Source organism: Rattus norvegicus, chromosome 6 (genome assembly GCF_021556685.1).
Source record: "Rattus norvegicus strain SHRSP/BbbUtx chromosome 6, alternate assembly SHRSP_T2T, whole genome shotgun sequence".
In the NCBI taxonomy this organism is placed as follows: Eukaryota; Metazoa; Chordata; class Mammalia; order Rodentia; family Muridae; genus Rattus; species Rattus norvegicus.
Genome location: NC_141539.1, coordinates 126026182 through 126053361, shown reverse-complemented (window position 1 = coordinate 126053361; position 27180 = coordinate 126026182). Strand labels below are relative to the sequence as shown.

The window sequence follows — 27180 nt, the reverse complement described above, 5'->3', positions numbered from 1 at the left end:
TACTGACACGTGCGCATAACCCCAAGTCCTGACATTAGATGCTACTGGCTGTGGTAACACTGTTGCCTAAGTACTGAAGTGGGTATAACCCCAAGTCCTGAGACAGTGTCAGAATTTTAGACAAGTCATAACTATTCAAGAAGTTAGTCACAAGAAACAAAATTTGAAAACCTCTGTCAGGTGAAATATGACAAAATAAAGGAATTGTGCAGCTTCTTACTTGAGATTGCTGTAGGGTATATAGATGGTGCAGGACACTCGGTGGTACACAGTTTACTTTGGTTTACAAATGTGATCTGCAGATGATGTGAGGGTGACTAATGCTCAGCTGTTGAATTTTTTATTTCAGTGTCTTCTCTGGATCGTGATACATGGTTCAGTCCTGTCTTCTGATGCTAGCTAGCAGCTAAGAGCCTTATCTCCTTGTAGGATCTCAGCCAGCCCGACACCCATGAGGGGAATCCTTTGATTTTTTTTTTTTAATATTGTTAAGCAGAGTGCGTGTATTCAGAGCATTTTTTTCCTCACTTCGGGTGTTTTCGACATCAGACAGGTTTATCAAGAACATAAGCCAATCGTAAGTCAAGAAGCATCGATGTCATGTAGATACCGCCCTCATAGCAACTTTATTTTTATTATGACCTGTAACAGGAATAAAGGATAGTGTCCGCCTAAAATCTATGGTCAACCCACTTTCCTCATGCTACGTGCTCATTTTGTCTTTGCTCTTGCGCCCTGGTTAGATGGGTCTTGCCAGCCCCCCTTTTCTCTGACAAGTGGACTCAATTTACTTAGTGCTGAGGACTGTGCAAGTACAATGCCTTCACTATCTGCCAAGGTTTCCCTCAGTTTCTGAACCTTAGAGCTATTCTGTATCATTTTTTTTTTCTGTACTGCATGGCTTCAGATACCAAGCAGGCCTTGTAGTAGGAGGAGAAACAATCAAACTCCAGATAAAGTATTCTAGACTTCAGTGAAGATGTGTGAAGAGAGGCAGAGGCAACCACAGCTGCTCTGGCAAGGCCAGAAAGAAGCACAAAGAAGCAGTATTTGCATCTGTCTGCATCATCTGGAAGGGGGTCCTACCCTCTCCTGCTTCAGGGCTGGGCGCCAGCTAAAGTCCACACTCACTCTAGTGCTCCCTGCCATTGGAAAGGAGTCTTCCAGTGCAGTTTCCTCTAGGCAGGGAATTCTGCTGCCTTCTGCTGTGATGTTTTTCTTTCCTGGCTGTGTCTTGTGTTTCATGTAGTCATCATACTCTGCATGTAATTATACAGGCTACCAGCTGAGCAGGCAACCTGAATGTTTACTTGTATCCGGTGTTGTACTAAGCACTGGCAGAAGTAAACAGATCCCCAGAGCCCAGGCACCACTGAGTCCAGAGCAAACACTTAGGGCTATTACTGCCCGCTTTACACTCAGCACAGTGGTCAGATCTGAACATTAGGGCGTCTCTAGTAGATAGCGTACTGATGAGTATAAGAAAACACCTGAGAGTTTGGTGATGGCAGACTGCTAAGGGTAGGGGGAAAACCTGAAAGTCAGGAGAAACAGAAAATCACCAAGACAACAGAAGATCGAAAGACTGGGAGTGTGTACTGAGGTACCCAGGCCGACGGGAACAAGGGGCAATCGAGCCAGGACACTGCCAGGAAGGAACCAGCTTGGGAGAGAATGTGTGTGAGTCTGGAGGACTTTGGGTAGAATCTAAGATGGCTGTACCTAGGAAGACTAGAAGCTCTAGCGTTGAAGATCAGCTGAAACTAAGGTGGAGCCAGCACACGGTGCACTGATGAATACAACAGTAAGTTCGAAATGGCAGGGCTGCCGCAGGCCCCGGGAAGAAGGGAAAGAGAAGAAAAGTACATTTCTTAAATGTGTTATTTAGCCAGTTCTGCACAGAAGAAGGCATTGGGAATTACGTAGTCACTAGCTTCTGACTAACTCACTATGTTCATTTCATTAAGGTAGTCAGTGCTAATCTGTAATTGATCCTGAGATCCTATAAAGTACAAGGGATTGAATGGCATTTGTATTATTTTCATATGTTACAGGTTTGTGTGGCTGAATTTTAGTGGTGTAATTTAACAGCACATCACTGGTAATGTGCAGCTTTGTGCATATGTTTTGATCAGTGAACTAAACTTTATGAGCTTAGAAAGACATGAAATGTATATAGCATTTCAAAATGAAGGTGGCCTGTCAGCAGTAAATCATTTACTGGAACCAAATTACTTGATATCTTGTAACTATTATAAGACACAACTTCATTTACAAGTACATTTAGTTACTTCATTTCCTGGCTGTACAATGTGACTGAACTTAAAATACTTACTTAAAATGATTTTTTTTCTTTTCTTCTTTTTTTTTTTTTTTGGAGTTGGGGACCGAACCCAGGGCCTTGTGCTTGCTAGGCAAGTGCTCCACCACTGAGCTAAATCCCCAACCCCTTAAAATTATTTTTAAAAATTTAATTTAGGGAACAATACTCTAAATCAAAAGGAGTGTGTAGAAATGTTGAAGAGCTTTATTTTTAAAAATGTGTTTTCCTATTGTTTGCTCGTAAATTATTAACCACTTGGAATGTAGATTACAGATAGCTATGCCTCAGATCTGAATCTAGACTAGATACAGATCTGCCCTATTTACACTCAGCACAGCATTTCTTTTTTTTTTTTTTTAATTCTCATAATTTTAATGGTCAGTAGCTTCCGGTTGGCTTCTGAATGGTATAGTTAAACAATATACTTAAGACACCCCCACAGCAAGTTCATACCCCTCAAAAATTGGAATTGGCTCTATCCATATTCCATTGCTCAGTCAGACTTCCACAGCCTGGGAGCCACTCCTGGGTTATGGAAATAGACATCTTAGTGTAATGAGCTGAAACCCCTGGCACACCCATGATCTGTTATTTTTGCTTAAAAAAATAACAAGTATTAAACCAAACACTTTCCCAGGTGCTGCTGCTTCACAGAGAAAACCCAGTGTTGCTGTAGGGAATCTGAGTCCTGTGGGCCCTGTGGTTCTGCTTCTCGTCCCACTCTCCTGCAGTCATACGGCGTAGAGCTCATAAACCTTCTTTACACAGTACACCAGGGCAGCCAGGGCTATTGTGTTGTGCAGTCTCTTTCTGTGCAGGTCGTCCTTCCGAACCAGCACCTCTGGTGTGGAGGAGGTGAGCGTGTGCAGAGGCAGGCGGGACAGTATAGGCATCATACTCCACCTGGTACTTGCAGCAAGGGTCAAACTGCCAGGAGATCCCATAGAGGGTACAGCAGGCCAGGCTCAGCACACCAGCGGGCAGGGAGATGTAGTAGGAGTAATCCAGGGGCAGTGCCAATGGGGTGAAGAGGCAGGCAGTACCTGCCAACATGGCCATCTTGTGCAGGCAATTGCCTATGGTGATCCAGCGTGCTGTCTCGTCTCCAATCCAGGTGGGCTCTATCACAATGTACTTGTACTGGGCTTCCAGCGCCTGCTCCAGCTCATACTCAAACTGGTCCTGGGCATTCTCCCCCCTGTAGATCTCATGCACAATGTAACAATCTGTAGCTGACAGGCTAACCATTCCAGCAATCATGGAGATCTCAGAGATGCTCAGGGGCTCTGAGAGCAGCACCAAGTAGCCCAGGGAAGGATAGGCCGGGCTGTCTGAGAGCTAGCTGGTCCAGGCTGGCACAGGTGGAGGAATACAGATACCTGCTCTGCTTTCCTAGGTGGGTAAGTGGGCCTCAAAGAGGCCAGCAGGACAAACGCAATCTGTTTGCTGTGCTTGCTGTCAGTATGCTCAATTTTGGACAAGAATTCAGGTTACAGCTCAGAGTTTGATATTCTTCATTACAAAGACTGTTGTTTCCCTCTCTCGGGAGCTGCTGCCACCCGGACCCAGATGCCTCCTTCCCCACACGGCCATCTTGGAGACTCTCCCACAGCATTTCTTTTTAAATTCATGTTTTCACTTACAACAGAAATCATATTTTAGTATTTGGCACGTAAAAATTAGCATTTTTTACAAATGACAAATTCATTAAAACAAGACATGTATATCAGCTTCTGAAGTATTACCAAAATTATTTTTTATTTATTTTATACATATTTTGAGTTCTTTCATGCAAGATGTCAATTTTTAATAATCTTTAATAATAATTTTTAGTAATGTTCCGGAGGATCAGACTTCAGCTTGATACATGGAAGTGCAGCAGCCTTTTGTTCCTTCTGAGTTATACGCTCACTTTTCCATTCCAGTTCGTTGTCACCTCTGCACTCTGTTCTCTGCACAGTGAGAAAATACTTTATCAACACCCTTCCCTTTTGCTATTTTCCAGACTACCTGCTGCTAATAGAGCCAATTTGAATTCTATTGGAACTAAATGTAGCAACCTTGAATCACATGTTAGTTTGGAATAATTTGTGCTTACAGCTCTAAAACTTTCAAAGGGCTACTGACAGCTCATTTATTAACAATAATCCTACTTTAAAATGTTAATTTTAACTCACAATGGATTATATAATCTGATGCTGTGAAAACCAGGGGCCAAAGAAACTAGCTGTCTAGTGTGTACCTTCCTTCTCACCTCAGTTTTACTGTCAACCAACATGTTCTAGCTCCAGTTTTTCAACTTCAAAGAAAAGAGTCAAATTGGTGAAGAGTTATGGGGCACAGGCACCCCTCCTTTTCCTATTTCAGGCTTTGGATGAGCTCTAAACCACTTAAGCAGTGCTCCTCATTTTCTCACTAGGTGTGAGTTGGCACAGTGCTGCTCTGTGTAAGTAGTAGGTCTTTGTGTTTCCAAACACAGGTAGAGTACACAGTAGTCAATTAAAGTTTATGTTAAAAGAACTTCCAAAGCTGCAAAAGTAGCCAAATAACTTTCACACTTATAAACTTTGATTAATTCATAATATAAAAGAATCATGTATTTATTTACCCTTATGTGTTTGTTGTTTATGTTTTGAGACAATGTCTCAGACTGTTCTTATAGCTAACATTGGTCTTGAACTCCCAAGTTCTCTTGCTCCCACCTCCCAAGCGCTGGACTTATAAGCATGTACCACCATGTGCAGCTGTTCCTCCTAATTTTTAACATTCTACATTGTTTGTCTTTTTCCTTATTCATATATGAGCTCATACATATACATACATTTACATTTAGTACTATATTGGTTTTTGGATCTAGAGTACCCAGATTGGTGAAGCTCTGTTCTGGATACTTCTCGAAGACTTGTTGTAAAAGTAATACTTAAACTGGTAGGTTTCAAGGGTAGGCTTCCCTTCACAAAGGCAGGCATTTATAGTCGCCTATCATGAAGTAGCATTCTGTCATGGAATGAAAGTTGTACATTGAGCCAAGCAAGTTCTGACGGAAATGTCACATGAAGTGGCCTAAATACCCATGTTTCTCATCCCTGTTAAATTGTTGTCTTCTCACACCAGAAGAGGGCATCAGATCCCATCACAGATGGTTGTGAGACACCATGTGGTAGCTGGGATTTGAACTCAGGACCTCTGGAAGAGCAGCCAGTGCTCTTAACCGCTGAGCCATCTCTCCAGCCCAGATCCTTTGTCTCATCCAGGCATCTGGAACTAACCCCTAACAACTCACAGCACCTCACATCAACAACCAGCTCATAAGATTGACTTAAGCAGAATAATGGGAGGCCCATGTGCTCCCTCAAATATGACCCTAAGAATCTCACAGTGGGAAAACCAAGTAATATCCCCCTTAACTATTCCTTTTCAGAGGCGTGACTTCCCTCTCAGGGAACTCCTGCTTTCTTGCAGTGTTTGTCAGTAAACTCTCTGTTCATGCCTTGGTGAAGTTTTATGGCAGAGTCATTCTCCCCAAGTGTTTCATATAGCACATATTATATTTTTATATGCATATATTTATTAAAAAGTTTAAAACAAAAAAAATTGTTGTCTTCTCCCTGCCCGTGCCTGTGCCTGTGATCTCATGGACAGTCCTTTATAGTTAATTGACAGAGGAATAGAACATTTAGGCCTAGCTTATAATGTTTTGGCTTGATACTCAGGTACCACATCAAAGAGGCATTTGTGGCTTTACCGATTCTTTCTGCGACGTCCCTGAGCAGTAGTGAAGGGATTTTAGGGGTGGGGGACTTTTGAGTATGGATATGGATGTTCACTTTGCTTGGAAGGAATAATGATCATATGGGTGTCTACACTAACTTGTGGACTACATAGCCATTAGTTTGGCTAGCTAGTCTGGTTAGATGGAACTCCATTAGAAAGTGGAGACTAGAAAACCTGATGACATTTGTGGTTAGTGAGAACAGTCATGATGATATTTGTGCCATATATCAGTCAGTACCCACCAAAATTTTGAACTCAACTGAAAAGGATATTAATAATCAATGCCGTATGGTTCAAGAGACGGATGAACAAAATGACTGTGGTAAAAAGGGTAGGGATCATGCCTGGACTCAGTAACATGATTGTTACTCATGCAAGCCAGTGTGGCTACATCTGATGGCAAGTATGCAGCCTGCTTACAGCAGAGACCAGCACTGACACCCAATGTAACAACATTGCTCAGAGTGATAAGGAGTCATCTAGTGGCAGTTTGAACTGCGTACATCATGGAAGGGGCAGCATTTGTTCTTACGGGATCCCAGTTTCATCTCCACTGTGTTGACAGATAGCCCCTTAAGGGAGAAAGGAGTTTGTTTCAGCTTACAGTTCAGGGTTACAGTCCGTCATTAGAGTTGCAGGGAGGGAAGTCAAGTCAGGAACTTCCAACAGCTATCACTTCTATTCTAGACCTGAGAGACGGAAGCACACACACAGACTCACTGGCTTTCTTTTGCTCAGCTGGATTTCTTCATTGTAAACAGTTTAGGATCCCTGCCTGGGGAATGCTCAAGCATCCTTCTGTTGAGAATCCTAAAAAAGGAAAGACCCACCCCACCCTGCGTTAGAGTGTCTCAGTCTTCACTCCTCTGTACCATCCTGCGGCCTCTGACTTCAGCACAGCTTCTCCTTACTCATGTTTTCTCTGTTTGCTTAGATTCAGGTGGTGGCTAGTGTTGTAACGTTTCCTTTTTTTTTTTTTTTGTCCATCTCTTTCTTCTTGCCTTATAACTCCAGGTAATAACTATAGGTTTTCCTCATTTGTTTATTTATTTGGGGTGTGTGTGTGTGTGTGTGTGTGTGTGTGTGTGTGTACACCTTTGTTCAGATGTCTGCACAGAACTTTAGTTTCTCATCTAGAACGAGCGTACCAGCCCTTTGGGATGTTCTGCTATCATTTTACAATCAGTATTGAAACTCCAGAATTTCCTGTTTACATTTAACATAGCTATTCCCCAAACTTAACATCTCCTGTGCTTTGCTATGAGACCCTCTCAGTCTGTTTGCACTATAACAAACAGCTGGGTTAGGCATTGGTAAGCAATATAAATTCGTTTCTCAGGGTTCAGGAAGTTCAAGATCAAAGCACAGGCAGGTAGGTGTCCAGTAAGAGCTCTACATGTAGGTAGCCTTCTTGCTTTGTTCTCACATGGCTCTTTCAAGCTGCTGTATAAGGGTAATTACCTCACTCCTGAGGGTGGAGCCCTAATTACTTAAGAGCACCATCACTTAGTACCATCATGTTTGAGGTTAGAGTTACACATTCATTTTTTTTGAAGGTACATGAATATTCAGCCCATAGCTGAAGCCAGTAGAGAAAAATGGCTGAGCAAGTATTTCTGTAGAAAGATATTAAGGCCCTGGTGTGTGCCAGGGAGTGTTCTACTTGGGTTATATTAGATGCTCTTTTAGCTTTTTTGTTTTTTAAACTCTGCACACTGATTTCCATTGTGGTGGTACCCACCACAGGATTTCAGTGAATCTTTGAAAGTGATGATCAGATATTTGCTTTTTGTAGTTTCAGCATACAAGGCAGTTATCCAGTGGTTTTGTGTTTGAACTGAACACTACAATGATTCTTGGATTCGTTCTTTCCTCCTCATTCTAGTTTGTATTCAGGCCAGACTCTTACTCAAATACATACAGCTTATTGCAGTAACCTTGCCATCTTTCAGCACCGAGATTTTCTTTGCTCCATAGTGTACTATTGCCAGAGTAATTTTCTCTGAAGCATTATTTTTAGCATGTTAAAAGCTGTTATTACTTACAGATTTAATTAAGACCAATTAGTTGGACATTGTAGGTATTAAGTCAGTTAGTCTTTTTTATATTAGAAAACTTTCCCACATAACGTAGTTAATGAAAACTGCCCTCCTCATCTACTAGGGAAATAATTACTCCTACCTGGGTGCTTTATTCTGGCATCCTTCTCCCCTATAATTCCTCAGCCGTTCCTCCACCTCTTTTGTCGTATAAAGATCTGAATCCAGGGCCTTGATGCACACTAAACAGATAGTCTACACTGAACTGTACCCCTTCAGACCAACCATACGCACTCGGATCTGTGAACTTTTCTAAAATGAGTGGATGAGGGCTGGATATTGACAGTGACCTTTCTGACTAGTTCCATGTGATAATAATACTTGACATGTTATAGAGTCCATTAGCCTTCTAATTTATATTTCTCATATAGCCATGCAAATTTAATATAGGATCAATTGGTTAACCAAATCGGGGTTCTAATCATATAGCATGAAGCATTTGAAATGGCTTCAAAAACACCATTTCTACTTGAATTTGAATTTTCAGGAACACATTAAAAGAATTAAGCTTCTTCTTAACTTTAAGTGAATAATCAAATGGAGGTAATCAAATGATTTTATCACTTTGTATTACACGTGTTTAGCAGAAATTATGGCAACATAATGAAAAATGTGTTTTAGTGATCGTTTTTCCACAAGAGTGGAGAATTCTGAGTTAAACATTTACAACTTAAGAAAAAGTTTATGGTGATAGGTATTATAAATTATATTTGATAATTGAATTATTTAGAAAGTTGGATTAAGAAACTATTAATCAGTCACAGATTTGTGGTTGAAATATGCCATGAAGAATATGGTAAAAATTAATGATAGTTATTTTTGAGGTATAGAGTTATGACATGTTTATTTTTAACTTTTACATTATTTTACTTATCTATATTGGTGGTGTGTGTGTGTGTGTGTGTGTGTGTGTGTGTGTGTGTGTGTGTGTGTACACGCCCTGTGGGTGCCAATGCCTGAAGAAAACAGAAGGATGTAAGGTCTCTTTGAGGTGGAGTTAACAGCTGGTTGTAAGCTCAAGGATGTTGAGAACCAGACTTGGGTCCTTTTAAGAGCAGCACATGTTCTCAACTGCTGGCCCATCTCTCAAACTGCAAGGTGTACTTTAAACCTATTCAATAGTATCTTGTTTGGTTAAGCAGTGATCCTGGATAATAAAAATTATTTAAATATGGGGCGAAAGTTTTTTTTTAAATTACATCAGTTTTGATCTTATAGCTACCAGGATGGCTATATAAATAAAATAAAATAGCAAATGCTGGTTAGTCATGGAGAAATTGACTTGTGCAGTATTGCTGGGAATCTAAAAGCTATGTTACAGCCTTGATGGAAAACAACATGGAAATTCCTAAAAAGAGAAGTCAAACACAGAATTACCAGTTGCACATCCACTTTCTCTAAGATTTCTGTCTATATAATGTTTAAAAGCAGTATCCATGTTCGCTAATAATTGGAAAGCAACCCATGTGTCTACTGGCAGATAACTTTACAAGCAAATGTAGTGTGTACATACAGTGATACACTGCTTAGTTTTAAGAGGAAGAAAAAGTTGATACATGCTTTAACATGGATGAAATTTAGGGACTTTATGCTTAGTAAAATCACAGACACAGAAGGTGCAGTATTGGTTGTCAGGGCAGCGGGGTGGAGGAGTCGCTGCTTACTGACCGCAGGCCTTTCAGCGTCAGGAGATGGAAGCTCCGCTGGCGGCCGCACAGCAGAGTGAACGTGGTCTGTAACAGTGACTCGCACACTTACAGTGACTAAGTGAATTTTCTGTTACGTGGATTTTACTACAAGACGGATTGAAAAGATAGGGCAGTCATAGTTTCCCAAACTGCGTGTGTACTAGTATTAGTATATATTTATCAAATACAGACAGGGCTGAAAGAGTCAAATGACGGTGTAAGGAACTAATTTTCTCTTTTTCTCTCTCCCTTGGAGACAGGATTTCATTTTGTAGCCCAGGACAGTTTCAAAATTGCAATCCTCCTGCCTCAACTCCCCAGTGTTCGGGCTATAGACATATATCACATCTTGCTTAGAAACTAATTCTTTTAAACCTATTATGTAATGACAGTTTTTTCTTTATGACTTGTTAATAAATCAAACTGTTTTAAAAGTGAATCATTTTAGTGATAGTTTGAGTTTTGACATTTAAAAAGCATCATTTGATGTGTCTGTGAAGAGAGTAGTTAAATTCCATTTACTGAACCGAAGAACATGCGTTTTAAGAAAATAATGCTAATCAAGAAGTAAAGGATTCTCAGCATGTTTTGATGATAAAAGTATTTAGTTAGACTTGTTTTGGGAAAGCCTTGAAATTGTTTACTCATCTCTTTTTCTAAGTAATATTTAGATTAAGCTAAGTAATGTATTACTTTAAAAAAACCTATAAATGCAGGGCGCGACATGGGAGTAGAAGCAGAAAGATTGTAAGAGAGGATGCAAGACACAAGGACACAGTATCTTCCAGTAGCAGTAAGACTGACGGGACACCCAGAGACTGGTACACACACAGACACTGGCAGCATTCACAGGGATAACACAAGTTCAAGCCAGACATGGATTGGGGTGAGGGATGTCTGGGAGGAGACTGGAGGAGAGGAAACTGTGATCAGAGTGTATTTTAGGGGGCTGGAGAGATGGCTCAGTGGTTAAGAGCACTGACTGCTCTTCCAGAGGCCCTGAATTCAATTCCCAGCAACCACACGGTGGCTCACAACCATCTGTAATGGGATCTGGTACCCTCCTCTGACCCACAGGCATACATGCAGGCAGAACACTGTATATATAATAAGTAGGTAAATCTTAAAAAAAAAAAAAAGAATGTATTTTAGGAGTTTTCATTCAGAAAATTCTATTTATGTGTTTTTAGGTAGGGTCTCACTAAGTAGCCCCACCTGGCCTGGAATTCATTTTGTAGACCAGGCTGGATTTGAACTTGAGATCCTTCTGCCTCTGATTCAGTTAATTAACAATAGAGATAGGCTTGTAGGAGACCTTAGAGAAATTTAAAATATTTTAATCCAGCTTTACTAATATTTAAATGCTTACCTACGGTGGGTACCACATTCAGTCCCAGCTCTGAAAATCTGATGAAGCTCACACTCCTGTGTACTAACTGGCTAGCTCCAGTTTATGTTTTTAAGTCTGTTGATGCACTTTTTTAAAAAAATTGTTGAGTTTCATAAGGGGGTGTATGTGAGGGAAGGAGTCAACTCTTTTAGGGTTTAGGCTAAGGAATGGTTTGGTGTCATTTTGCTGTTACAACCAGAAATGACCAGACTCTGATCTTCCAGGCTACTTTTAGCCCTCAAGAGCCACAAGGGACCCGTCTGTGCACAGCAGCAGTGCTGCTGGGAGTCAGCGTACCATCCTCGCAATTGCTGTGTGTGCTTCCAGCTTGTCAGTATAGAGCAATTATATGAACTAACAGGAAGTTTTAGGCTTATAACCCAAGTGTGGCTTTCTCCTTCCTGACCAGCTCTGTCTAGTCACAATCTCAGGACCAACCTGTCTAGGCGTGTGGCTTATAGTGCTTGAAGGGAGAGAAAACAGTTAGTGAACTCCAGTTGTCTTATTCAAGCTTCTGCAATAAAAATACCATTGACCTACAAGTTGGGGATGGGGGCTTATGTCACAGTACTGATGTGCCCAAGCAGACTTGCTGCTGACTTGAAGCTAGCTGAATTACATAATTTTAGGCCTACCTGAACTACATAAAGTGAGTTTATGTAAAGTGACTGTGTCTAAAACCAAAATATGTTCCCCAGTAACAACAACACGTTCAATAACCAGCCTTGACTGCCTTGTGGGGACTGAAGTGCCCTGGATCAGACCTTGTCAGCTGCAGTCCCCAGCGACCGCTTTCCCACGTGGCAGAAAGCAGAGCAAGAAAAGAACAGATTCTTTCCCATCTCATTTAGAAAATTCTTTTTAATTTTTGACAATTTTTAGATGTATGTAGTATATTGTGAACATATTCATCCTGTTATCCTCTTTCAAACAAACAAACAAACAAACAAACAAACAAACTGGTCAAAACATAGTATCAGGACAACTACATCTGCTTTGTTGTGTTCATACACCCTGAGGAAGAAGAACAAGAGAACCTTCTCTAAGAAGTCAGGCCATGCTGGAAATGAGTCAAAACTCCTCAAATGGGGCAGGGAAATGGATTAACAGGTAAAGGTTTTTGCTGCAGTCACTGAGAACCTGTTTGATCATGGGACCTACATGGTAAAAAGGAGACCTGGTTACCAAATGATATGTTGTAATTGTCACATACATGCCACAACACATACACATAAGTCAGTAAGTAACTAATAAATGTAAAAAGAGAAGACCTGTGTAGTAGCTGATCTTTTTTTAAATTCCTTTTATTTATTTATTTTTTTACAGTCTAGTTGTTGTCCTTCCCCCTGTCTGCCCTCCCACAGTTCCTTATCCCACCCCACCGCCCCCAATCCCCAGGCCTTCCCACTACCTGGAGCCTTAAGTCTTTTGAGGTTAGGCAAGTCTTCTCCCACTGAGGCCTGACCAGGCAGTCCCCTGCCCTATATGTGTCAGGGCTGGGGGTTGGGACAGCTTGTGTATGCTGCCTGGTTGGTGGCTCAGTGTCAGAGATCTCAGGGGTCTGGGACTAGTTGGGTGTAAGTATCTGTGGCTGTCTCAGTCAGCAGCTGATCTTATTAACATAGTAACTCTAGGGGCTGGGGATTTAGCTCAGTGGTAGAGCGCTTACCTAGGAAGCGCAAGGCCCTGGGTTAGGTCCCCAGCTCCGGGGGAAAAAAAAAAAAACATAGTAACTCTACCTACCCCCACTCATGTATTGAAGACTGTAATTTTGAGTTTTATTTCAGAATTTTGGGCTTAAACAGGCTTACCTCTCTTACCTGTGGGGAGGACTAGGAAAGGAATGTGCTGGAGGCATACTCTGAGTCGGAGAAGGAATAGAGGCTACACTTACTATCCTCTTAGAACCACAGCCACAATAAAGTACCATCTCCTTTGTGGTGGGAGAAAGGACAGAGCACAGTTGTAACTGCTGCAGCCATGCTGGGGCTCTGGTGTCTTGGTCCCAGCCTAAAGCTCATCTGAGCAACATGGTTTGGGCTTACTAAGCCTTGTGACTGTCTCACAGATATAGAAGACAGTTAGGAGTTGGTAATGTTTATTTCACCTCTGAGGTGAAATAAAATCTGTAAATATTTCAAGTCTTATTCAAATAGTGATAGTATTATTTGGAAGTTTGAGATCTTGTTCTTGAGGCTAACAATTTAATTAAGAAGAAAATACAGTTTATTTTTAGCGCTTTGTGTTCAAAGGCTTTAATTGTACTGACAAACAATAGCATAGAAGTGAGAACTATTTAGACTCACATGTTTGAGTATGTGTTTGTTTCAGAATCTATTATATTGTAATACAACATTACTATTTGCTTCTTTAAAAAAAATCCTGTTCCCTGTCTTAGTTGTTGTTCTGTTGCTGTGAAGAGACACCGTGACCAAGGCAACACTTATCAAAGAAAGCATTTAATTGGGGTCTTGCCTACAACTTTATATGGTGAGTTCATCATCATGGCAAAAACATGGTGCTGGAGCAGTAACTGAGAGCTCTACCTCCTGACCACAGGACGCAGGCACGGAAGTGAGGGAGTGGGCTGCAGACACTAGGCCTAATGTGGGCTGTCAGAACCGCAAAGCCCACAGAGGCAGCTTTCTCCAGTACTTTTCCAGTAAGGCCATGCTCCCTAATCTTGTCCAAACAGTTCAGCAGCGGGGGGCTAATCATGCAAATATATGACCCTGTGGAGGCCTTTTTCATTCAAACATACCCCAAACAGAAACCTTAGTCATGGTGAGCTGGTTGGACCCATTGATCTGCTTAAGACTTACTGATCCCTTTAAAATTTTTATATTAAAATAATTAAAGGGAGCTGGAGAGATGGCTCAGTGGTTAAGAGCACCGACTGCTCTTCCAGAGGTCCTGAGTTCAATTCCCAGCAACCACATGGTGGCTCACAACCATCTGTAAAGAGATCCGATGCCCTCTTCTGGTGTATCTGAAGACAGCTACAGTGTACTTATATATAATAAATGAATAAATCTTTAAAAAAATAATTAAAAACTTAATCTAAAATATAAATCTAGTTAAACTTTGACAAAATATTAAAATTACTTACTGCCTCAAACTTGTAACTCTAAAATTTTGTACTTGAGCCAAATTTTCTTAAAGTTATTGATGTTATTTCTCCCTCTGTGAAATGAGCCAATTCAAGCCAGATTAGGTTATATTGAATGCAGGTTTATTGGGAAGCTGCTCTTGGGCAAGTTCACTGGTCCCAAGAACCAGGGTCAGGGAAGTCACTATGGGGAGAGAAGGTGGGAAGAGAAATAGAAAGGGTGTGTGCATAGAGAGAGGAGGAGGAGGGGGAAGAGGAAGAGGAAGAGAGAGAAAAGGAGAGCACTGGGAGACCAAAATATTTTGATTATATAGGGAAGAACCTCTGGGGGAAGGGCGGCCCAGTCCCTGGGCTGGAGAGTTCAGGGTTGGGGGCAGGGTATGCCAGGGAGGGACTGAGGGATGCTGGGAGAACCTGGAGGCCAGGTCTACTTTGGTATGTAAAATATGCGCCTCAGTCCCTTGTCCCCAGGTCTGAAACCAGTTATAGTCTCAAAGTTTATTTATAAATACTTGACTTGTATACATCAATTATTCTTTGAATTTACTCTATAAGATTTGACTCATTCAGTCCTCATTACAATCCTGTGAGGTAGGTCTCATTCTATTTTTTGTTATTAGACATTTTGAAAGGTTTGTATGCTGAACAGCCTTTATACTCAATCTGCATTCTGTCTTTGTTTTATCTGGCTTACATAGCTGTTTATATTCAGCCGTCAGTCCACCTTACCTTTTGAATGCTTTCACATTAGATTGTAGACACTGGTTAGTGTGCTATAGGCATAGAGTTTGTGGCTGTTGTTAGTTGTCCCTATCTTATATTATTGGGAACTGACACATGAAGAAGTAACTCGTTGAAGGGGGCACAGCATTTTGGTGGTAGATCTAGTAGTTGGATCAAACATTATTGACTAATTCTACAGAAAGCTAGTTCACATAATATCCATAGGCATTATTATAAAGAATACTTTGTTCAATAAGTTTAAAAAATGCAGTATCTCAGCCTTGAAGTACAAGATCTGTGAGGTCCTATGGGAAAGAAGCCATTTAACTCTGCTAAAGCCAACCATTTTTCTTTTTTTTTTCCTACCAGAGTATCTTATTCCCCACTTTTCTCCAAACAGCCTTTTCACATGTAATTAGACAGGACTAGAACCCAGCGGAAACACTATGAGAAATGCTCACTTTGAACACATCCTTCTTTTGCTTATTCAGGAGAGAGTATGTTTTGAAGAGTGTATATTTAAGCCACTGCTAAAATTGTAGAACAGACAGGAATCTTACAGTTTTCTAGCTACTGTACTCACTTCAGAAGGGGGACTGAGAGTGTGTGCACATAGCTCATGCCCATATCCTTAGTGACACAAATGGAACTAGAATGTAGCCCAGGATGTAGTATGGTCGTCACACACTTAGTATTTGTTATGTAAATAAACACTTATCGATCTATACAGTTTTCACTACAAATCTAACTCTGTATTATAACTTTTGTTTATTTTTAGACTTAATGTTGATGTAACCTATGGTGCAAATAATGTCTAGTCACTACACTTTTAAGAAAAGCATTTCTCTTTCTTCCTTTCCTTTCCTTTCCTTTCCTTTCCTTTCCTTTCCTTTCCTCTCCTCTCCTCTCCTCTCCTCTCCTCTCCTCTCCTCTCCTCTCCTCTCCTCTCTTTTCTTTTCTTTTTTCTTTTCTTTTCTTTTCTTTTCTTTTTTCTTCTTTGAGACGAGGTTTTTCTATGTAGCCCTGCCTATCCTAGAACTCACTCTGTAGATCAGGTTGGCCTCAAACTCAGAGATCCATCTGTGTTCTCCCCATCTCCCACCCTCAATGCTGAGATTAAATGCTTGTGCCACCACCCAGTGGTTTTATTAAAATTAAGATACAAAATACAACCATACAATTTAACAAGTAATTACATATAAAAAGCCCAGGTTAAGAAACAACTTTCTGATACTCCCAGAAGTCCCCAGTGACTTCTCTTGTTGCCAACCCTTTTAATTTTCTTTCTTTCTTTTCTCTTTAGCCAACTTAACAGGACATGCAGAGAAGGTGGGAATTGAAAATTTTGAGCTGCTGAAGGTCCTAGGAACTGGAGGTAAATCTCAGGTTTATTCCCCTTTTTAAAGAACAACAAATACTTGTTATTCTGTGACATAGGATTGATATCCTTCATGCAGAAATCGTTGACAGTTTTAGAAGCATGAGGAGTCCAGTAAGAGAAGTAAAGACTCTCTTTTGCCTGGTTCAGTCCCAGTGTGTGAGATACCAGGGCAGCATTAACAGAGTCTCAGGCTAGCCTGAGCTATATAAGCCAGGGCAGCATTAACAGAGTCTCAGGCTAGCCTGAGCTATATAAGCCAGGGCAGCATTAACAGAGTCTCAGGCTAGCCTGAGCTATATAAAGAAGACCTTATCCCACAAACAAGCCGGCGACAAAGAAAGCCTTTTTAATCTTCTGTGCTGAGAATATAAATTAGTCTTTAGAAGTCTAGCATATGTAGAAAGCTTATTATATGCCAGCACCTTATAAAGTGATTTATGTTGATTGACTTATAATTCAGAGCACATCATTGTGATGTGAATAAGTCAGGATCCTTCCCTTCATTACCCCAACACTTAAGAGTTTGGCTAATTGAAGCCTAGTTCTATTTATATTCCTTCGTCTATGTAAGATTGAAATGATCTGTATTCATTAACATTTTAGAACGCTTTTCCAGGTCATAAATTAAAAACAGTCACAGAGGAGAATATACTCTGTACAATTATATCATAAAAACAATTATATTAATGCCTACTTGTATTCACATGGAGGAAAACCTCTGGGATGTATCCTGAAACAGTAACATGACATGATGCCTGGGTGACCTTGTATTTTGGGCTTTATTGTTTCCCGTGTGTTTGAAAATTCTCTGCCTCAACTGTTGCTCAGAAGTCGGGCTGGTCTTGCAGGCATCGCATGCAGACCCTGTACTCAGAAGAGCTGTGCAGTGCAGTGCCCCACTGTCGCTCCTCTCTGCTTAGTTCACAAGCTAAGCCATGCACTGAGGGCCTGTCCTGGCCCCGGAATGTCCTGCTCTGCAGCTACCGCAGCCAGGAGAGCTTGCTGTTCTTATTCTCCTCTCTCAGGTCCTGTTGAAGACACTCTCAGCCCTGTCCTGTCCTTAGCAGACTGTGGACACTTCCATGGAAGGAGAGGCAAGGCCTTAGAGGACAGACCATTTTTCTTTCCCTTTGAAGTTTAACTTCGCAGGTTAAGCACCTGCCTTTATAGATTTTTCGGGTCTGGTAGGACGTTGCTCCACCAGCAGGAGAGAAACCTGGCTTCTATCATCGCTTCCCTTGCTCTGGTGTCTCCTAGGTTTGTATTCACATGAACAAATTCTCTTTAGTTAATTCAGTGGTGAGCTTTCGTGCCTTGGGACCTGTCATACGAAGGTTTTATAGCCATCTGTAGTTATTTAGCATACGGTATAGAGCCTTTATAAGTACCAGTGAACAGGCCTGGCGGTGTAGTCCTACCAGCTAAGGCTCTGATACCTGAAAGGGTCTGTGTTAAATCAGAGCCCGCTCACCTCTGGATCGTTTATAGAAGTATATTTTTCAGGAACAAAATTAGCTCTACCTTACCTGATCCACAAGAAAGAGTGCTTTTTGAAATATCAAAGTGATGTTGGTTATCCCTAACTTCGTTTCCTGTTTCAAAGGTACCTATCTACTCAAAGTCCAAAAGCAAGTCCAAAGCCATGGCAAATGGCTCCCTTAAAAATAGTGTTTGCAACATATTGTCAAAAACCTTTCAGGTCGAGTTCTGCTTGCAGAGTGTGTTGTGTTTTCATAGTTTCCTTTTGGTGACAGCTTAATTGAAATAGGGTTCATGTACCATGCGCTTTACCCATGTAAAGTATGCAGTGTGCGCGTCAGTGTATTTAGAGCTGCACAGCCATAGCCACAGTCGGTTTCAGAGCTTTTTTACTTAACCTCAAATCCTTTAGCTGTTACTTTGTAAGCTTACCATCCTCTCTGTCCCTAACAACCACTAAGTTACTCCGGACAAATCCACTCGTATACTATGTGGATTTGGGTGACTGGCCTTTAGATGCAGTGCAATGTTCTCTGGGTTGAAGCACGTTATTCTGGACATTTCTATGAGTAGACTCGTATACTATGTGGATTTGGGTGACTGCCTCTTTGATGCAGTGTAATGCTCTCTGGGTTGAAGCACGTTGTAGCGGGTAGCACTTCTTTCCCTTTGTGGCCCAGGAGTTCATTGTAGGACTCTACCACAGTTCCCTCATCTGCTTATCAGCTCATGACAGTGAAGGTTAGCTTTACTTGTCAACTTGATAAAACCTGTCATCCCCTGGACCGAGAGTCTCAACAGTGCATTCATTATCTGCCTTAGGTTGGTGGTGGGCTGTCTGTTGTCTTAAGTTAATTGATGTGGGAAGACCAGGCCCAGTGTGTGTGGCACCATTTCCTAGTAGAGGTTCCTGAACTGTTTTAAAAGTGGAGACATTGAAATAAGCAAGCAAAAGCATGTGTCTATTGCTGTCTGCTTTGACCATGGGTGTGTGGGACTAGCTGTTGGTCATTCTTGCCCTGACTGCCCTGCTATGATAGAATGCAACTGTCAGCTGCGATTAGCCCCTTTCCCTAAGTAGCTTTTTGGTAGTGTATTTTATCATAGCAGGAGTGAGACTAGGACAGTGATCATTGGAGTTATTCCCACTTTTTTTTTTTTTGTTCTTTTTTTCGGAGCTGGGGACCGAACCCAGGGCCTTGCGCTTCCTAGGTAAGCGCTCTACCACTGAGCTAAATCCCCAGCCCCTATTCCCACTCTTTATCTGAGAATTGTAAACTTGAGTGCTGTGAATATCAGACTCAGAATTTCATGTCAACCTAGGTTTCCGTTTCTTGGGTATATTCCTAGGAGAAGAGTGCCAGTTTAAATAGCAACTCTGTTTAAGTTCTTGAGGAGCTGCTAGACTGTTTCCCAAAATGTCTGCACCATTTATATTCTCGTGAACACTGTGTAAGGGTCCCAGGTTTTTCACATCCTTGTCAACATTCGTTATCTAATTTTTATCATTCTACTACCTGTAAAATCACTTAGGTTAATCTTCAAGGAAAAAGCCATCAATAGTTTTTGTTGCCTGGCCAAGTGATTAAATTGTATTAGTGGACTTATTGTCCATTTTTCAGTTGTTTTACAAAAAGTCATGCATAATTTTAAATATTTTGCATAAAGATTATGTAAATTTCTTCCTAAATTTTCTCAGTTTTAAGTTGTCTTTGATGTGACAGTGGTTCTGTTTGTTCACTGAAGGTTGAGTTTAACGATTCGTAAATCAGAAATCTGAGGCAGAAAAATATTACAAGTATAAATTTCACTTTTCGTCCATGTTGTTGGAGAGTTTGTAGCATATTGATGTTTTGCAAAGGTTCTCAGCTATGCCAGAGTTTGCCAGCAGAGCAACCAGGAGCTCTCCCATTGCGGGTGAAGGGAAGCTGGACATTGCCCCAGGATAGTTCTCCCCGGTACTTAGCCCACGGCCCATTCGTCTGACTCACAGCCAAGGAGACACTGGGAACTTGTCGGACTCCCAGATGGCTGTGGCCTCTGTCTATTCATGTGTAGTTGATGTTTACCTGCTCATTTGCTGATACCTGAAACCCAACATCCCAAACCCTTGGCACCCCAGGATAAACCCAGTGTGGCCATCTTTAAATGGAAGGCACAGACCGATGCTGGGGCCTAAGTTACAGGAATTCAGTAGCCCTGGCACACCTTTTTCCTATTTATTGCTATTTCAGGAACATAGGCTTTGGATAAATATCTCCCCATTCATCACTGCCTTTATTTTATTTGCAGGAAAACGAAAATATTTCATAAGTGAAGTCCACTATATAATACTTAATACAAAGATCTTAATATAGAGATTTTTTCTTAACTATAATTTCCTATCACGATCATCTGCTTTTTTGTTTTTAATCCTTTGCTGGCTTGGAACTTGCCATTGTAGACCTGGCTGGCCTCAAACTCAGAGATATCCATTTACTTCCTCCATGAGAACTAAGATGGAAATTTAAAAAATACTCACTCATAGTAAAATACTGAAACTTCACTCATCTAACACTGCTAGTTTTCTAACCTCTTTGCATTCATTAACTATTATTTAATGAGTACTCTAAGGTTGATGAGTTTTATAGAGCTTCATATGTTTAAAAAATAATAATTAGTAGATTTCCTTTTGGGTAACATGAACATCAGTGCTGCTTGGTTTAAACTGAGTGTTTTATCTTGATGATTAAGCTTAATCAACTCATCACTAGGAAACATTATTATTCCATAAAAGTTGTCTCAGTCTCTATTCGCCATTTGTAGTCATGACTTTCCTGTGGCTCTGATCAGTTACCTGGCAGATTATTAGGTAGAGGGAGGAAGGTTTATTTTACTTAATTGTATCATGGTGAGAAGGCATAATGGTGTTCATGGTGGCAGGAGCATGAGACAGGCAGCCTGCTTACATCTTTTTGGAGAAGAAAGTAGGGAGCAAGTGCTTTGCCAGATACTTAGGAGAGACTATGATCCTCAGGATCCATCCCCCAGGGACTCATGTCTTTCCGCTGGACCTCATCTTTTAATGGTCCTAAACCTTACAAAACAGTCTCATAATTTGGGGACCAGGTGGGGACACTGCTTATTCAAACTGTAGTACCATGTATTCAGGCACCTTTAAATTAATTCCTAAGCCCTAACCATCTAAGAGATTCAGGGATCAACTCCAAAATACACCAAGGAACATGCCAACTAACATATGGGACAGTTAGGACAATGTCAGGAGAATGTCTTTAGTAAACTTTGAAGTACAGGCTGACAGGAACCGGATGTAGATCTCTCCCGAGAGACACAGCCAGAATACAGCAAACACAGAGGCGAATGCCAGCAGCAAACCATGGAACTGAGAATGGGACCCCCGTTGAAGGATTCAGAGAAAGGACTGAAAGAGCTTGAAGGGGCTTGAGACCCCATATGAACAACAATGTCAACCAACCAGAGCTTCCAGGGACTAAGCCACTACCCAAAGACTATACTTGGACTGACCCTGGGCTCCAACCTCATAGGTAGCAATGAATAGCCTAGTAAGAGCACCAGTGGAAGGGGAAGCCCTTGATCCTGCCAAGACTGAACCCCCAGTGAACGGGATTGTTTCGGGGAGGGTGGTAATGGGGGGAGGATGGGGAGGGGAACACCCATATAGAAGGGGAGGGGGAGGGGCTAGGGGGATGTTGACCTTGAAACCAGGAAAGGATAACAATTGAAATGTAAATAAGAAATACCCAATTTAATAAAGATGGAGAAAAAAATACAGTGAGAACCATTTTTTTCTTGCCTAAATTACAAGATAATTAATTCCTTATAACTTTTAGACTTATAGCAAACTTATTTAAAGAATAAAATAGTATTATTTCATGTTGTACTTGACACAGAACACACTGCATTATAACTCACAGGCACAGAATTCTTAGGTTTCAGATGAATCTAATCGATCTCATAGGTCATTAGCACTACTTCAAACAGAGCAACTTACCAACAGGCAGCATCTGCAAATAGTTCTTACTCCCTATAGTTCTTAGGAAAAATGTACTTATTCTTCAAGCAGTTACATGGATATCATAAAGATGAGGTGTACATCACAATTTGGTGAAATTTCATACCAATCCTTCATGCTTTTCAACCTTTTTCAGAAGGCAAAAGCTTTTAAAAAATGTTGGAATTTTCTAAGCACAGCTCACCTCCTGGTATTAGTAAAAGCTGGAACCCATTAGCAGTTTAAAAAGTGACTGAGGCCAGCGAGATGGCTTGGTGGATAAAGGTACTTGCTGCCAAGATGACCACCTGAATACATGTGTGGAAAGAGAACTGAACGTTGTCTTCTGACCTTAATGTGTGCAACACACACATGCACTAAAATGTTTGACAGCCATCTCTCAGCTCCTTCTAATGCTTGATGCACAAAGAAGTCTGTGCAGGGTAGTGTGAGTCAAAGTCCTCAACTTGTCTAAACTTCTCTAAACTTCCCTTCGGTTTTGATGCAGGTGACCGTTTGGTAATTCACCTTGAGCACATTAAGATGGATACGATGCAGGATTGCCCAGTAGCCAGCTGAGCAGTCTCTCAGAAGTGTAGCCAGGCTCAGTAAAAGAGCCCATAGGCCACAGCATCCATCCATCCCCCTCATATTAACCTCTGGTTAATTTGTCATGCCTTGCACATATAGCTTCCCAGTAAATACTGGAGGAATAAATACGAGTTTATTTGCTTCGTGTTATAGGACTTCTGTAGTGATCCTTGAGTATTTGAAAGTAGACTACTTTGTATTTTAGAGATTATGTTTTGGAAAAGAATTTAGATATTTTTCCATATTAAAGTGTTGGAAATGTCAGCCTTTGTTAAGCTCTTTAGTAAAAGCAGGAGTTAGCATAATTAGCATAATTAGCCAAAAGAAACTGTTTACATAGCTTAACCTCTGCTTTCATCAGTTCAGTTACTTTCCATCTTACTTCAGTAGAAGTATACCAGTTACTTCAAAAAGAAACTTGCAGGAAAACCTTTATACCGAGGTCACGTTTTATTCCAGATATGGATAAAGCTACCTGACACTTAAGTCAGTGGTAATAGATGACTTCTGACATCTACTGAACTTTTAAAAACATTCTATGGAGATGAAATATTAGTCTTCATGTCACATTTTTTAGCATGTAGCAAGGCTTGTAAAATTAATTCTGTTTCTTGATATGGCAGTTTTATATATGGCGGAATGTTCTAGCAGAAATGAAGAGATACTTTATTTTCTCTTTTAGGTTAGATGACAGCTAAGATGTTCTGAAAACCCCTTTTATTAAATTCCCAAAGTGCCAGATAAAATATATTTTAAAAACTAGGTCTGCCACTGACTGCATAGGTTAACTGACAAGAATAAGGAAGACCCTTAGACTCAGAAGAGTAAATGGGAGCAAGGATGTAAAGAACTAAACAAGCTCCCTGAAGACAGAAGTTTTGCTGGGAAGTCTCCAGGAAAGTGAACTAGTTCTTACATTTGCAATTTGCATGCTTGGTATGGTAGATATATCTAAGGCACAGGAGAGATACCACTGCTCATTAAAAGAAGAAAAAAATCAGCCTGCCAAAGGGTGAAAAAGAAACTTTCTGGCTCAGCATTGGCTCGAGAAATGCAAGTCCTCTGAGCATGCTCAGCTAGAGCAGTCTCCACAATATATGCTATGTAATAGCTAAAGTCATACAGGAATCCAACTTAGTATTTTATAGAAAAAGAAAACATTAATCCTCTCAGGAGGAATGCACTCTTCGCACATCCCTTTCTATGTAGAGGAGTGTCTGTGCATTTGTGTGGGTATGTGCACAGGTGTGTGCCTGTGTGTGCCAGCCATTAGTTGCCATGAGATGCCTTCCAACCATTCTCACTTTTTCTTTCTTTTCCTTTCCTTTTTTTTTTCTAAACCAACCTCTTGCTAAGCCTGGAACTTCAACTATGCTCTCCCCAATGAGCCTATTTTTGCCCCCTGCACTGAGGATGCAGACCAGTGCTGCTGCACCCAGATTTTATATGTTTGGGGATTTGAACTTAGGCTTTCTGCTTGTGGGCACTTTACAGACTGAACCATCTTTCAAGCCTTTACATAGATATTAAAGGAAGTTCTAGAGAAAGTTCTATAGGTAAAGATAGTACTATAACCATTGCAGACATCCAGGAACAAGGCAATAGGCTGGAGAGAATGGAAATAACAAAGCAACATAGATACAGGTTATTTATTTTAGATTTGAGGCCTGATGTAAATGCTTATGGTTATTTTAGTAACTCATTTCAGTTGGAAAATGTATTTTTATGGGATAGAATATAATGTTTTCATTTATTTATACATTGTGCACAGACTTACTAAAGATAATAGTCTAACATGTTCACCTTTTATAGAAGATGTGGTAGCAATATTGAATAGACAACACACTATTATCTTTAACTGTGGTTACTATGCAATACAATAGTGTAGTACTAAAGCTGTTTTTTAAGCATGGTATGGTGGTGTACACTTTTAATTCCAACACTTGGGGAGCAGGGTACGGTAGATCTCTGAGTTCAACACTAGCCTGGTCTACATAATTAATTGCAGGGCAGCCAGGGTTACATAGATAGGACCCTGTCTCAAAAGACAGACAACAAACAAATGAAAACATCAGCAAGAACAAAAGTTATTCTTTCAGATGACTTGGAGCTATATTTTTTCGTCAACATCTCAGAGGTTTTTGACTGTAGTAATAAGAACAGAAGTAGGTTTGGAGAGATGGCTCAGCAGTTCTTGTCCTCTTACAGAGGGCCCAGGTTTAGTCCCCAGCATTTCTTATGGTGGCTTACCACCATCCATACCTGCACTTGCAGAGATGCCCCCTTCTGATTTCCTTGGGTACAAGGCCACACAGTACATATAAATATGGACGTGCAGGCAGAATACTCATATGCATAAATCTTTTTAAAAGGAAAACATACTCTCTGGCACTTGGGAAATGAGGAGAGGAAGACTACGATTTCAGGGTCAGCTTAAGCTATATCAAAAGAGAGAAAATAAAAAAGAATGAGTCAATGAACAAGACATGCTAAGGAAAACTACTATGCATATTTTCATCTCTCATTGTACCCAAGTTCAGTTCCTAGCACCTACATTGGGTCCCAAACTGTCTGTACTCCCAGCTCCAGGGGATTTATACCCTCTCTGGACTCTTATGTACAAATGGACAGACACACTCACACAACCTCTGTTCCCCCACACACATACATTTAAATAAATTTTCTAAAGGACTCTTTAAGGTATAGATCAGCAGAATACTAATTATTTAACCAGTACTACAATTATAAATGGAAAAAATTATTCAAAGGATAAAAACTAAATTGTTAACTTGAAGGTGAGATAAAGGTAAAGAGAATGAATGATTTGGAAGACAGACTTGAGAAAAAGATGCAGATTATATAATGGTGGGAAATGAACGTATATGAAAAGTGGGGTTCAAGCAAAGATGTAACAATTGTCTGTCCAAGAGTCACAGGAGGGATAACAGAATGAGGAGAGACCTGTTCAAAGGATGACAGCTGAGTATTCTGAGAATTAGGAAACAAAGTAAATCCTCAGCAGACAAGTAAAAAGAAATTCTTCTGTAAATAAATAAGGAAGCCGGTTGAACATAAGGGCTTAGAGATATCCCAAAAACAGCAATGAGATACTTTTTGAAAATAATGATTGTTATTTTTCTTTTAAAATTTTTTTCTCATATATTACATCCCGACCACAGTTTCTCCTCCCCTCTCTCACCCCCTCCCTCCCATTCCCCTCTGCTTCCCCTTAGAAAAGAGTAGACCTCCCAGGGACATCAACCAAACATGGTGTATCAAGCTTTGATAAGACCAGACACATAACATCATTTCAAGGCTGGATGGGGCAACCCAGTTAGGAGAAAAGTAGGCAAGAGTCAGAGCCATCTCCCTTCCCACTGTTAGGATTCCTACAAGAACCCAAGCTACTCATCAATAACATATCTGCAGAGAACCTAGGTCAGATCCCCACGGGCTTCCTGATCTCCACCAGCCTCAGGAGGTTCGGTCAGTGGATTGTGTGGGCCATAATCAGTTTAACTCAATCATAATCATGGTCTTCAACAGGAGCCATAGAAAGATCTTTGCAGATTCTACAGTGAAATGACTGTCCATCTAGAATTATGTCTGTAGCTGAACTGTTCTGGACAAAATAGATTATGTATGTATGTATGCATGTATGTATGTATGTGCATGCACATGAACATGTGTGTGTGAGCATGTAGGTGTGTGTGTGTTGTAGCTCCTTAGCTCCAGCCCACATGTGTTTTGAGGCAGATCTCTTGCTGGTGTGGAGGGACTCACTAAGGAAGGAGGCTGGCTGGCTAGCAAGCCCCAGGAATTTCCTCTCTGCCTTCCCAGAACAAACGTGCTGCATGTAACCATGCTTTGCTTTTTTATGTAAGTTCTGGGGTTGAGTCCAGATCCCCATACTTGGGACAGCAAACACTGTACACTGAGCTGTCTTTCCAGTCCCAAATAGACACTTTAAACATACAAACACTGGATATGTTTTGCACCAATAGTTCCTCACGAAAACTTTGTAAAGAATGAGCTATTAGGGGCAAGAAGAACTGTGCCTGGAGAGTTTCTGAGATACAAAAGGATTAAGAGGAAATGAAATATAAGCAGTATTACTTTATAAAACCACAACGTCTCATTTGTGTGATTAAATTATGATTTCAGAGGTGGCAGGAACTCATGGTCTGTGAGCTATAAGCTATATAGTGCATGTGAATCTTAAGTGTATAAATTATCAAACTGCTGGGTGTGGTAGCGCACTCCCTTAATCCTAGCACTCTGGAGGCAGAGGCAGTTGGATCTCGGAGTGTGAGTGAGGCCAGCCTGGTCTACATATCTTGTTCTAAGACAGTAGAGAAACCCTGTCTTAAACAAACAAATTACCAAACTTACATCAAAAACGAGACTAGAAAATCTACATGGTCCTATAACCATCAAAGTGGTCAGTAAGTAAAAAGCTTCCCAGTGGGAAGCTGCTTGGTACAGTTTTAAGAACAAGTTATTACCAGGTCTTAAAGATAATTCTAAGTTTTACGAACTCAGAATAGAAAGAGGTTCTTTCCTCCCACTCATTTCCTCAGGATACTAATACCTTGATTCCCACAGCATGCC

The 27180-nt window shown here is 40.8% G+C and overlaps 1 protein-coding gene, 1 long non-coding RNA gene and 1 pseudogene across 7 annotated transcripts in view; 1 reads left to right on the top strand and 2 right to left on the bottom strand.

The window, feature by feature from the left end:
- The window catches only part of Rps6ka5 (ribosomal protein S6 kinase A5), a 171194-nt gene that overhangs the window by 37621 nt on the left and 106393 nt on the right, over positions 1-27180 (top strand). Inside the window, exons 2-3 of one of the 4 annotated variants that reach the window (XM_087553427.1) lie at positions 13673-13764; positions 16410-16481. The exons of 1 other annotated variant lie outside the window; for it this stretch is intronic. Coding sequence is in view for 1 of the 3 variants with exons in the window: in NM_001395592.1 (NP_001382521.1) it covers positions 16410-16481 (72 nt within the window). In the remaining 2 variants the exon portion in view is untranslated. 4 annotated transcript variants of the gene reach the window in all.
- Positions 2967-3916, bottom strand: LOC148005428 (transmembrane protein 11, mitochondrial-like; annotated as a pseudogene).
- Positions 4058-27180, bottom strand: part of Pcgf5l1 (polycomb group ring finger 5 like 1) — a 44354-nt gene continuing 21231 nt past the window's right edge. For 2 of the 3 annotated variants that reach the window (XR_015623303.1, XR_015623304.1), the window contains one exon: positions 4058-4275. This is a non-coding gene — a long non-coding RNA (polycomb group ring finger 5 like 1). Of the gene's footprint in view, positions 4276-11530; positions 11738-27180 lie in introns of all 3 variants that reach the window. The other variant, XR_015623305.1, reaches the window with a different exon arrangement.